The sequence below is a fragment of the Castanea sativa genome, chromosome 2 (genome assembly GCF_040712315.1).
Source record: "Castanea sativa cultivar Marrone di Chiusa Pesio chromosome 2, ASM4071231v1".
Classification (NCBI taxonomy): Eukaryota; Viridiplantae; Streptophyta; class Magnoliopsida; order Fagales; family Fagaceae; genus Castanea; species Castanea sativa.
In genome coordinates this window covers 39,008,684-39,020,988 of record NC_134014.1, presented here as the reverse complement: position 1 = coordinate 39,020,988, position 12,305 = coordinate 39,008,684, and the positions used below count along the sequence as shown (strand labels likewise).

The window sequence follows — 12,305 nt, the reverse complement described above, 5'->3', positions numbered from 1 at the left end:
CATAAAGGTCGTCCATAGCCCACCTACTACCATAAACACAAACTTACCTACAAGTGCCTCATCCAGGGAAGAAGAGTTCAAGACGAGGTACGTACCATCAGAGTGATGCACTCGTCCAGAGTGCCGACATCCTCGTCTTGAGCAAATTCACCCGTTAGACGAGGCAGCCCCCCGCGTGTGAAACAAAGCACGCCCAACTGAGGAACTCAAGGACGAGGGTGTCACACTTAGGAAAATCTCCAAATGAGATATGATAATCCCTTATCCCACGCGTAACCGCCAGGTATCCGTTGTGAAACAAGAGCATAACTTCCAGACGGTTATGCAAGTTACGTTTGATTTCTATCTCTCCTTGAAGCCAGGAGAAGTTCCAATTCTGGTAACCGCCTATGACAACACTATATAAAGGTCGTTTCAGACAAACCCAAGGTATGTTCATTTTATTACTCCAAAAAAGTTGGAACTCAGATTACTTAGAGGAAAAACTAACTTTACCATCGGAGGATTTTTGGCCGGCAGCCCCGGTCGCCTTTGATACGCTTTTCTTTCTTTTTCAGGCCGTAGAAAGAACCAGTAGTCCTTTCAAGTCCGAAGCATCCAACCTACTGATTTTCTTGGCATCATCAGAGAATATTTGAATTTTACACCTGAAATTTCAAACTTTAGGGGTATTTGAATTTTACACCTTAACATTTCAAATTTTGGATTTTATCCCTAATTTTAGGAAATGTTAGGATTTTACACCCCAAATTATGAAACTTTAAGGTGTAAAATCAAAACACTCCTAAACTTTAGAAAGTAAAATTCAATCACCCATAAAAGGGTAAAATCCAAATTCTGAAACGTCGGAGTTTAAAATTCAGACACCCCCAAATGTCAAGGAATAAAATCCAAATTCTAAAATTTCAGAGTATAAGATCTAATTACTCCCAAACGTTAGAGGTGTAATTTACAATTTACCCTATTAATTTTAATTTTGAAACAATTGAATTGATACTACTTTTACAAACTAAACATTATTGACTGATGAGGAATTGTTCAAAAAATTGACTCTTTGATCTTAATTATCCTACCTATAATTTCAGGCCAATTTAGAAAGTACAAATTTCCTTTTAGCCGAAAAATAGTAAGTGCACAACACACACAGGAAAATTATTGTGTACTCTCGGAATACCATAAATATGTACTCTCTCCTCTCACATAAAATGGTGGGTCTCACTAATTAAATTCATAGTGAGACCCACCATTTATGTGAGAGAAGGGAATACGCATTTATATTACTCCGAAAATACCTAATAATTTTCCACACACACATCCCTTGATATAAACAATCATTTTAAAAATAATGACCGCCGCACACCCTTGGTGCGATGGTCACTCCACAGGTATAAATGCTTGTGGAGTGTGTGGGGTAAGTGTCAGGATTCAAATCTCCAAAAGGGAGCTTCACACACATGTACATTTAGATTAGGCTAGAGTAAAAATTATATCTTGTATAAAAAAAAAAATTTTAAAAAAATGCATAAAACACACAACACTTTTATACCAATTATAATTTACCTCAAGGGTCAATCAAGTATAAATTTTTTTATCACTACTCACCCTTGGTGTTATGGTCACTCTACAAGTATAAATGCTCATGAAGTGCAAGGAACAAAGACCGGAGTTCAAGTCTCCAATAGAGAGTTTCACACAAATATACACTTAAAATAGACTAAAGTAAAAATTCTATCGTGTATTAAAAAAAAAAAAATCAGTTTGCATATACCCACCCAGAGCCAGGGAGGTTTTTTTATTATTATTATCCAGCAATAGAGTTTTATAAATGTAAAAAGTAGTTTCAAATATAAGATTTTCTTATTAAACTTTGGCGAATGAATATGAGGGGGGAAATGCAGAGAGAGCTTATGCGGGAAGTATGAAAATGGAAGATGAATTTAAACGATATGAAATTAACAAAATAATCGCAATAATTTAAAGGCTTTAGATTGAGATTATTGTTTTCATTAGTATAACCCCAACCCCAAGCACATGTTATGAATTACTCTTTTTGTTTTTTTTTTTGTTTTTTTTTTTTGAGGGAATATGTTGTGTATTACCGTTAAACTGGAAAGATATTCATTTCCAGGCACAAACATATGCATCTAGGGTTACAGTTTAAAGCCCTTCACAATTGCTGTATAATGAGAAATAAATTTCCGTAGCAACAAATGGCATAAGCATCCTAATTTTCATTATTGAAATTCAATTGAATCTATAATATGATACAGCTAAAATCGACCGGAGTAATTGCAAATATCACCGCTTGTTATATTTTCTCATCACTGTCTTAGGAGTACAGGCCCGTTTGGATAGAGTGGAGAAAAAGGGGAGTAAAGGGAGGTAGAGTAGAGTTGGCTAAAATTAAGCTAATTTTGGGCCAAATTTACTCTACTCCCCCTCCTTCCCCCTCAATTTAAACGGACCATACCTGATTAATAATTTCAATCCATCAAATTCACATTAACATCAAATTGCAGCTTTTTTACTAAACGAAGTAGCACATAAATGTACACAAATATATACAGGCACAACATCACAACATTTGGGAAGTAAGTGACTAGTCAGAAATCTACCCAGTAGCTCTGGACTATATTCCTACAACCACCTCAAAAATCCTTTTTTATCCACCTCAAAAATCTTTTTTTATCCTTCCATCAGATTCAGATAAACGTGAGCATGCTCCAATCTAGCCGGCATTAAGAATCGCCAGTGGACTTCGAGAAAGCCTGTCAAAAGTGAGCATGCTCCAAGTCCAACACTACAAATCTACAGCTCATATGTACATTAGCAGAAAACAAAAAACAAAAATGGCAGAAGCAGAAGAACGCTAGCATTCAAGAATACTATACAAAATTGGAAGTGACCTTTGGTATCAGGATTATGGGAACCAAAAGAAATCGCACCAATTGAAGACAATTAAGGCATGTGGGACAGGTCCTAGCAGTTAGCCTCGACTTTTTTAGAACAGGTCCGAGTCAAATAGCAATAATTCGAAGCACTTCTTTTTATACTATTTCGGAAACCCAAGGACTCAATCATATGGATATGTAAAATACAGGATTTCCAATCCTAGCAGGAAAGGGAGGGAAACGGATACTCAATTTAAAGTGAGTAAACAGAGGATTTGGTATTTGAGCCGACACAACCAGGGCCTTGTTCCAAAGGACTGCGTCCAAATAAACCTCAATTTGTCCCACGATGGCCCATTATTTTTCCTTCATACAAATCTTGGCTGCTACTCATTCCAAAATGAGAATTCTCATACAAATGTTGCCTCATAGTAGAATTCCATGCATCCTGCATGAGAAAATTAACAACAGGTCAAAATAAAAAGAATGGGAATGAAATCTTTGTTTGGGGGGGTCAGCACTTGTAAAAGCAAACAACAATAAGTAAACTCTTGTTCAAACAGAATATTAACCTCACAATAGGAGGAAAAAAATTATTCAAGTGTATAGTCAGTCATCTGGGAGGTCAAAAAAACTCTAAATGATGAGATGATCGGAGGTCGTGCAATCTGAAGATTGTTCTTGTAGATTATTTTGACAAAACCAGAAATTTTAAATCCAAATATGTATAGGGTAAAGAAGATGCTTCTTGAGAATTAACTCTCCATAATCATCTCTTTTCAAGCAGCTTGCTAAAGCAAAACAATTCATTGGTTCTGTCTAGGAATTTCCTTTCTCCTCGTTTCTTCTTCTACATGAAGAGAAGCAATATCATTTCTGCCAAAACATCTTAGTTTTCTTTAATTAAAAAAAAAAAGAAAGTGATACCAAGATAATTGTGACAATCAGATTTGCCAGAAGAAACAGAAGAAAGGACAGTCTAAGACTGTAGCAGTAGAATAATAACACTTACCCAGAGCTAAGCATGCATCTTTACAGTAAGCAAGACTACAAATTATAATCTTAGCATGAATACCTTATGCTGATTGCCAAAATCAGCACTGTGAGATGAAGAGGACATACAGCTGTCACCATAAGGAGAAGACTGACTTCTTATCTCTGGATATGAATGGCGCAAATTTTGAGGATGTTTCATAAGAGCGCTGAACCATGAACTTGGCCTGCCACCAACCCAATGCTCACTGCTCTTCCTCAAACTCAGACATGCCGATGGGGAATGATCATGCGGCAGTAAGAAGTAGGAGTTATGGTGTTCCTCTCTGCAAAAAGTACAAGCTGAATCCAAATGCCCTCTAGAGAATGATCTTGAACCGAAATCTTGAAAACTCTGGAACATGCAAGATGTTGTAGAGTACGAATGCCCCTTGTATGGACTGTATCCAAAGGGTTCAAATCTACCATAAGCTAGATTTGGTGACTCCTTCCTATCAGAGAGCCCAAGATAGGGTGTCACCGTCCAGTTTTCAATTGTGATTCCCTGTTTGGCCGCAATGTCCAATATCTGTCTCTCATCAAGTCCTAATCCCATGAGCAAGTTCCACAGGTTTCTTAGTGCTTCCGTTTGGTTGTGGATGACTTGATCCCTCATTGCCATTTCAAACTGAAGCTCAGTATTAGCTATTCCCTACATTAGTGTAGTACAACTGTAAAGCTCTAAAGCAAGCTAATAGAACCACATGTACAGCCTGTGAAAGAATAAAATTATCCAAGGTTTTAAAATCTTTGACTTAATGCCTCAAGAAACAATTTATATTAGGGAAAATTTAACCAATTCCCTAAGAGTATTGGTTTAGGAACTATTTTTAGAAACTTTTTATGGGAAAAGAAAAAATCAACTACCTTTTTTGACAGTTTTTTATATTTCACATAAAATTGGTATTAAAACTTTCCTAAAATGAACCATTCGCAAATGTCCTAAAGGCTCCCATTAACAAGACCCTTTATATTATAGCAGTTGGCAGTCATCACTTCTAACAGAAGTTAACCAACATCAGCTTAAGATAAAGGATTATATCACGATGAGTAATCAACTTGATCAAAGAAGGTTTCTTCTTCTTTTTTTCTAAGGTTCATAGTAGGTTCTTGGTTGACTTAATTAACTCACTGGGAGTATTTTTTATATTCACAATATCACTTCCCAAGTTTTGTTTGGTAAAACAATGACTTCCTCACTAATTTGTTTGTACCATGTATTCAAATGGATCCAGCTACCAAGATGAAACTTTCTAGAATCATAATGGCTAACTCTACGATAAGTGGATTAATACTTCTATCTAATTACCAGGATCCTGTATTGACTGAGAATGCCCAAGTAAGTTTTATTGCCACTGCCACTAATGGCTTCCTCATTCATATTTTGGAGTTGGCATCGATGCTTCTCATTTGCTTCAATTTCCTGCAAAAGTAAAAATGGTTATATGATAAAAAGATCCAATTGTAATTCTTATGAGCCCCAGTACATGGAGATATACTACCTTTTGGTAATTGACACCGGCTTCATCGTTGTCACGGATGTTATCCAGAATGACTTGCCTTCTTGCTCTTAAAGCCTCCACAACCGCTCCATCTTTTTCAATAACCTGTGACATAGAAAAAGGTACTCAATCATTGTTTTAAACTTGTATAGAAGGTCAATCCTTGTTTGGCATGCAAAGCGAGAAAAGATTGGGGGGGAGATAGAACAGCAAATCAGAGATTCAGATCTCCAGCTGGCCTGTGTTTGGGCACCATAATCATTAGATTTTGTTAATGGACAATTTAGAAAAGCAACACACAAAATTCTAAATTCTAAGGAGTTGCGTAGACCATCAGATCCAAGGTATTAGTCAGGTGCTCTAAGAGCCCTGAACGCCCACGTCAGCCAAAAAAGAAAACCATTTGCTTAGACCTTCAGACCTTAGAAGAAATAAGCACTAAATTTTGTTCCACATAGACTTGAGAAAGATTTTTTTATATATAAGTAGACAGAATTTGAGAAAGATCAAGGGTGGAAGAGGAAGAAAAAAAAAATTGACGTTCAAAATTACAAACTATGCAAAATACACTGGCATTATCTAACCTGCTGCTTTGCAATAGCATCATCAAGATGCTGGAGTTCAGTGCGGTTACGAAGGTTAGTTTCCTCAAGCTCAAATAATGCCTTCTGTAAGTTTATCCGTTCCTGAACATTTTCACTGATTTCATGGCTCAATACATTCAACCAAGACATATCATCTGCAGCTTTTTCAGCAGGTTTGAGACTAAGCTGTGATTCCTTTGCAGCTAGTTCTTTTCTCAGTCGGAAAACCTCATTCTGTAAAATCAAGTATGTCATGTTCCAAGACATATACTATGCTACCTTAAATACAACACATACCTTTTAATAGCTTACCTGAAGACTGTCAATCATCCGCTGGTAGTCTGATACATGGGTATCTACAGTGCCTATGTTTTTCTGTAAAGAAACATGAATGTTATGATAACTTGAACAACCAAGTGACATTTAAATGCTTAAAGTCATGAATCTAGGAGGTGATAAACAGACAATGAGCACACAAGAAGAACATAGAGAATCTGATAAACCAAGCAGATACCACAAAGAAATATACAGGAAGGATACATTCAACTGTTTGTTCTTTTTCCTTTTTGATAATTCAATGTTACAACAAGCAATGCCACTGAGCTACAAGGCTCTTGACAGGAAGGATACATTCAGCTGTGGCAGAATACAAACTAAAGTATTCACAATTCAATTAGCAAAGAACAAAATGACCTTACTCCAACCCCATGCAAGAGGGAAGCTGACCCAAATCATAATAGAAGAAAAGGTCAAGGATTATTAAGAGCTATAATATAAAAAAGTAGTGAATAGTAGCCTTAAAGCAGAATTATGTTCATCCAAAGAAAATACCAGTAAGAGCACCGCAAGCCACAAATAACTTCCTCAGTGCTCAAACTTTCAAGAATTATAAAGTAGATATATCCCAGACAAATTGGAGTTCACCTGAATGTGTGTCTTTATTTCCTTTGCCCTGTCAGCATACTTCAAGGTATTCACAGTGTGATGATACTGACTGTCTGCAGGGGATACTGTGGCAACCATGACCGTTTGAGAATTGCCACTCAGACCATCTTTAAGTATTCGTGTCAATTTGCTGCAAGGAAATATATATTAGATTCGATAGGAGGGAGGAACTAAGGCTATAATAAGTACAATCAGATACCTATTCCGGTAAGGAACATAAGCAAGACCCTTCTTCTGTTGCTTCCCCAGAGCATTTATGCAGTTTGCTAAAGCAAGAAGTGATCGGTTGATATTAGCTCCATCTCTTAGCTTTTGGTCTCCATTATGTGTTTCAGAAGCTCGTTCACTGCCAGCGAGATCTACAAGTGCAAGTTTTCCTTGCATGACTTGATTTCGATACTTGTTTCTCTGTTTTCTTTTCACAGTGATCTCTAGAACTGCATGTGATCTGGTTAGATGGAGACAACTTCATATGAGATCATGTAAAAAGGTTGCACCGCATAGAGAGGGCTCCATGTAATAAATTTCTCAACATGGATGGTAAAGGGGGTGAAAAGTTTAGAGCAACTAAGAAATTCAACTCATGCACACTCACCGTGAAGAAGTTGCATTAGCCTCCGTGCTTTCCGTTTTCCGCCAACTATTCCCCAAATTCAAAAGTTCAAGGATTTTATCTGCTGAGCTCACCTGAATCAGAAGCAAAAGGAAACTGACTAATAGGTATGCTGATCATAGTACACACTTGATCCATCCAAGACCAGAATGCACAGTATAAAGGAAACTAAAATAGAGGAACTAGTGAATTAAGGAACAAGTTTAAAAAAAAAACCATTACACATTGTGAAATGGGTAGTCAAATCATAAATGGCCATAAGGCCAAACTATGAGACCCTGAAAAAAAGAGACATTATTTTACATCAACACATAACAAAAAGAAACATTATTTTACATTGCTGGAAACACTCATTCCCAATAAAAAATAAAATAACACACTAATGTAGACATACACAAAAAGAGCTCCATGAAAATCAAAAGATGATGACCCAAAATTTCATTAATCTTCACTAGGATTAAGAAACATTAATGACTTCTTACTTGCAACCAATTTTTATTTTAAGAGACTTACTTGCAACCAAATTTCACTGGATTCAAATACCATGCAGCAGATATGTTGATTCATTTTTCATGAATGTCCAAATTCTCAATTACTGGAATTACTGATTCACCATCAGTTTAGAACAGATTAGCCCCATTTTAGTGATGCATTCAAGGTCTGAATCATGCATCTCACCACTCTAACAAATGTATCAAAAATGGCAATCTCAATTAATAGCCTAGCAAAGGGAAATACACACACGAAGAGGGAGGGGGGGTGTTAATATAAGGACAACAATGAACCTTGATACATCTCAGCCCAGCAACAACTATTCCTTGTTCAGGATCCTCTCTAAGTTCCAAATGACCTGATGATTTTTCGAGCAAATCGTAGATAACCTAAAGTCATTAAAATAAAAAGTTAAACAAGTTTTAAAAGATAATGAGCTATATAAATAAACCAATATCTTAATCAAAACACAATCCTACTTCGTTGTACACTTCAAGGTAGGAGCAAGTAACTTCGAATCCATCGGAGCTCTTGTCCGTTTTGATATGATCAAAAATCGTATGTAAACTGAGTACCATGAGTCCAGGATCATCTCGAGTCCCAACCATTGTATATGTTTTACCACTAGATATGTATAAAGAAAATATTAGATCCGATTATTAAGAGAATTCATAAATCAACAGCATAAATCTCAATACAGAAATATAAAATCTCAAAATCTCAAAAGAATGCAAAATGATTTTGATGTAAAAGTTTGCATCATTCACAGTGCCCATAAACAATGATAGTAAATTTACAATCAATGTGCACTACTGAGTAGCATATGGACACAAGAAAAAATAAAAACAAACATCTATTTAGTACCTTCCAGTTGAGCCATATGCAAATACAGTTGCATTCAGACCTTGAACAACCCCTGAGATTATGGAGGATATACATCTTTTGTACACATCCTGGATAGTTGACTATAGTAAGAAAAATTTATAATAATAACAGAAAACAAACTAAAAATCAACTACACTTCATAGTTCATACATAGAAACTAATACGGCCTATAACTATATTGTCACTAGAAACCAACATATATGCATATGCATGTGTATATCGACTAGAGTCGTTTAGCAAGAACCAATGGACTGTAAAATCATGTTAACATTCAAATGGCATGATGTTAGTTAATCCTAACAATCCTAACCCATAAAACATTCAGCACTTAGCATATCTAATATTTAAAAAATTTCATGAAAATTGCCCTATCATAATGAGTACTGCTACCGCTACCGCTACAAACTATTAATGTGGAAAATTCTTAGTAATTCTCATCTAGGACTACCACGGTTTGTAAAATAGTCTATGTCTTTCGCATTTTCCTTTTATAATGCAAAATGCAAGTGAGCCGTGCTATTGGAAATTTATAACTATTTTATATTTGTAAGTGTAGACAAGTAACCATAACAAACTAAGGAATCCAATCTAGTCATCATGCTAAACTATTCATACCAAAAAAAAAGCATTAACATCATCAATCATAACTAATTAAAAAAAGGGTGCAGCATACCACATTTGTACAAGCAGGACCAAATGCATGATCAAAACAATACTTCTTTTCTTTTGTTCGATTCTGTATGCGATCAAGGTAGTCCTTTGACAAGTCAGGATCCAATACAGGAACCTCCTATAAAAATCCAATAACCAAACTAACATTAATTTTTTATACCCAAAAAAAAAAAAAAATCACATACTTAATTTCACAGAAATTTCAAAGGTTTCAATCCACCACAAAGTACAAAACCTTATTGTCAATAACTCGAACAATGTCACGACTCTGTTCTCTCCCTGTGAACCGCCTACATTTCACGGCAACCTGTGGTAAACAGTTAGCAGAGACAATCAACCAAATGTAACGGTTTCTAATTGATGTAAATGGAAAAGACTAACCGTGAGAGTTGTGGCTTTCTTCGCGGCCGGAGCTCTAATGCTCGGCATGTTTCACCGGCATTGATAAGCTTAAGCCTAGCTTATCTGAGCTACAAGGCTACAATTATGATCAAGTTTTGAAATCTTGAATTTGTTTAAGCTTAAAACAATCTCTGTTTTCACACAAATATAATCTTTCTTTACAGAGTAAGCCCTAATTCACATTTGGAATTAAGAAAAGGAAAAAATTAACAAAAACGAGCTACATTTGTAAAACACAGATAGGAAAATTTTATTTGAAAGAAACAAAAAAAAAAAACGGAAATAGTAAATGTGCAAACACCTACAAATCTTTAAACGTAAAGAATATTCTGAGAATAAAAGTGGCAGGAAATCAACAAAAAAAAAAAAAAACAAAAGAGATCAAAGAGAAGTACAAAAAACAACAAAACACAGATTTCTGAAAGCGTTAAGAAAAGCTCAGTGTGTTTTTGTGTAGAGCTCTAGATTTCAAGAAAATTTGGAAAAACATTATCATTCTCTATATTTGCGTGCAAAAATTTAGGGGTAAGAGAAAATCCAAAATCCTTAGAGAAAATATATGAAGCGAGAATTTAAAGAAGACGACGTCGAAGCGCGTAACGAGGGACTATAAAAGAAAAGAAATGCGAGAAATGTTTTTGTTTTTGTGTTTTGCTGGAGCTGGAGGCGGAGCTGGAGGGAAAAGATTCTGTGGTTTACGGTATATCGTATTATAATGTATTTTATCAAGAGTCCGCACATTAAAACTAAATATTTTCACAATAAATTATAGAATGTATTAGTAAATTATTATTAGTTCTAATTTAAATTTACAACTTAAATTTTTTTTTCTATTCATTCCAATTAATAACAACTTAACATGTAAAATTATTATGAAATAATATTCTTCTTTAAAAATATATATATATACCACTACGCACTTTTGTGCAGTGGTTACTCTACAAGTATAAATACTTGTAGGGTGTGGAAGGCAATGACTGGATTCAAGTCTCCAAGAGAGAGTTTCATCCACACAAATATATATATATATATATTAGGTTAGAATATAAATTTTATACTTATATAAAAATACGTTGAAAAAAATATATATTTTTTTTTTATAAAAATAAAATTTTATTTCTTTTATTATTGCTATTAAAATAAAGCGTACGTTATGGAGGTTGAAGAAGAGACCAGCCAGGGGAGCTGGAGCGTTGTATAACGATCGCGACCGTTGGATTGCTTTTGAGAGACAACACACAAATGGATTTTTGGAGTTTCGTGAGGAGAGAGGCGGTGTCGTGGGAAAACAGGAAAAAGACTTTTTTTTTTTTTGGTAACGAAATTGGGTGGGTGTTGTTGTTGGACAATGATTTTTACCTTTTTGGATTATGAATTTTTTGTGATTAGGAAAGGGAAAGAAACTGGGGCCTTTGGCTTTCTTGGTAACGAGGTTTGTTACTTTTCTTTTTTGGCACACACGTGTATTGGAAATTAGTGGAACAAAATTGACCTCCGTGTTTTGGGTTAGTTGTCTGCTTTGAAGAAATAAAAACTCTGGGTGCGATGGTCACTCTATAAATATAAGTATTTGTAAGGTATAGGAGAAAATGGTCGGTGTTTAAGTTTCTAAGAGGGAGCTTCACATACATATACACTTGGATTTGACTAGAGTATAAATTTTATCTTGTATAAAAAAAAAAGTTATCTACTTGGAAAAGAATCCCTTTAAATTTTTCATATATCTTTATATCAGGTGTAAATTTTGAAAATCTAATCTTTAGATTGCATGTCCTTATTATATCTTTAATACTTGCAAATTTTCAAAAATATCAATAATCAAGTGCTATGTCATCAAATAAATATTAAAATTTCAAATTTTTGTGTTCTAAAATTGTGTATAAAATAATTTTATTGATCAAATAGTAAATAACATTTGATTTGATTGATACTTGATTTACATATTAAAAACATAAGGAACATGAAATTCATGATTAAATTTTCAAAATTTACACTCAAAAAATAAATATATGAAAAGTTTGAAGAATTTCTCTCCAAACTAATTTAGATAAAAACTTTGTTCGGTTGTTTATAGGTTGTAAAGGAGGGAGTTGAGTCAAAGTATGCCAATTGATTTTAAGTGTAATATCAAGATTGTATGTTCAATTTGGTTCATTTTAGTATCAAATAAAGGGAGCTGAGTCAAAGTATGCCAATTGATTTTAAGTGTAATATCAAGATTGTATGTTCAATTTGGTTTGTTTTAGTATCAAATAATTTGAGTTTGTTCATAAACTACTTAATTAAC

At 34.7% G+C, this 12,305-nt stretch overlaps 1 protein-coding gene across 4 annotated transcripts; it reads right to left on the bottom strand.

Moving 5' to 3' along the window:
• Nucleotides 1–2,496: 2,496 nt before the first annotated feature.
• LOC142626444 (kinesin-like protein KIN-8B) lies at nucleotides 2,497–10,638 on the bottom strand. 4 transcript variants are annotated; one of them, XR_012842506.1, is made up of 16 exons: nucleotides 9,998–10,630; nucleotides 9,852–9,923; nucleotides 9,618–9,734; nucleotides 8,924–9,012; nucleotides 8,539–8,683; nucleotides 8,353–8,448; nucleotides 7,550–7,641; nucleotides 7,154–7,402; nucleotides 6,934–7,084; nucleotides 6,322–6,384; nucleotides 6,010–6,243; nucleotides 5,426–5,530; nucleotides 5,233–5,346; nucleotides 3,967–4,575; nucleotides 3,162–3,339; nucleotides 2,497–2,990 (listed from the first exon to the last, which is right to left on the bottom strand). XR_012842506.1 is itself a non-coding variant. In XM_075800263.1 (15 exons), coding segments are annotated over exons 1-15 (2,139 nt in total). In that variant the 5' UTR covers nucleotides 10,046–10,631; the 3' UTR covers nucleotides 2,497–3,337. The 4 variants fall into 4 exon arrangements, 3 of the variants coding, with proteins under 3 accessions (XP_075656378.1, XP_075656377.1, XP_075656379.1); XM_075800263.1 differs by having other exon boundaries at nucleotides 2,497–3,339; nucleotides 4,014–4,575; nucleotides 9,998–10,631; XM_075800262.1 differs by having other exon boundaries at nucleotides 2,497–3,339.
• Between the last annotated feature and the right edge of the window lie 1,667 nt (nucleotides 10,639–12,305).

Coding starts and splice junctions, on each gene's coding strand:
- LOC142626444 (XM_075800262.1), bottom strand. CDS start 10,045: ATGCCGAGCATTAGAGCTCCGGCCGCGAAGAAAGCCACAACTCTCACG. Junction 7,642..8,352: donor CTGGGCTGAGATGTATCAAG/GTTCATTGTTGT, acceptor CTTCTGATTCAG/GTGAGCTCAGCAGATAAAAT. Junction 5,531..6,009: donor ATGCTATTGCAAAGCAGCAG/GTTAGATAATGC, acceptor TCTATGTCACAG/GTTATTGAAAAAGATGGAGC.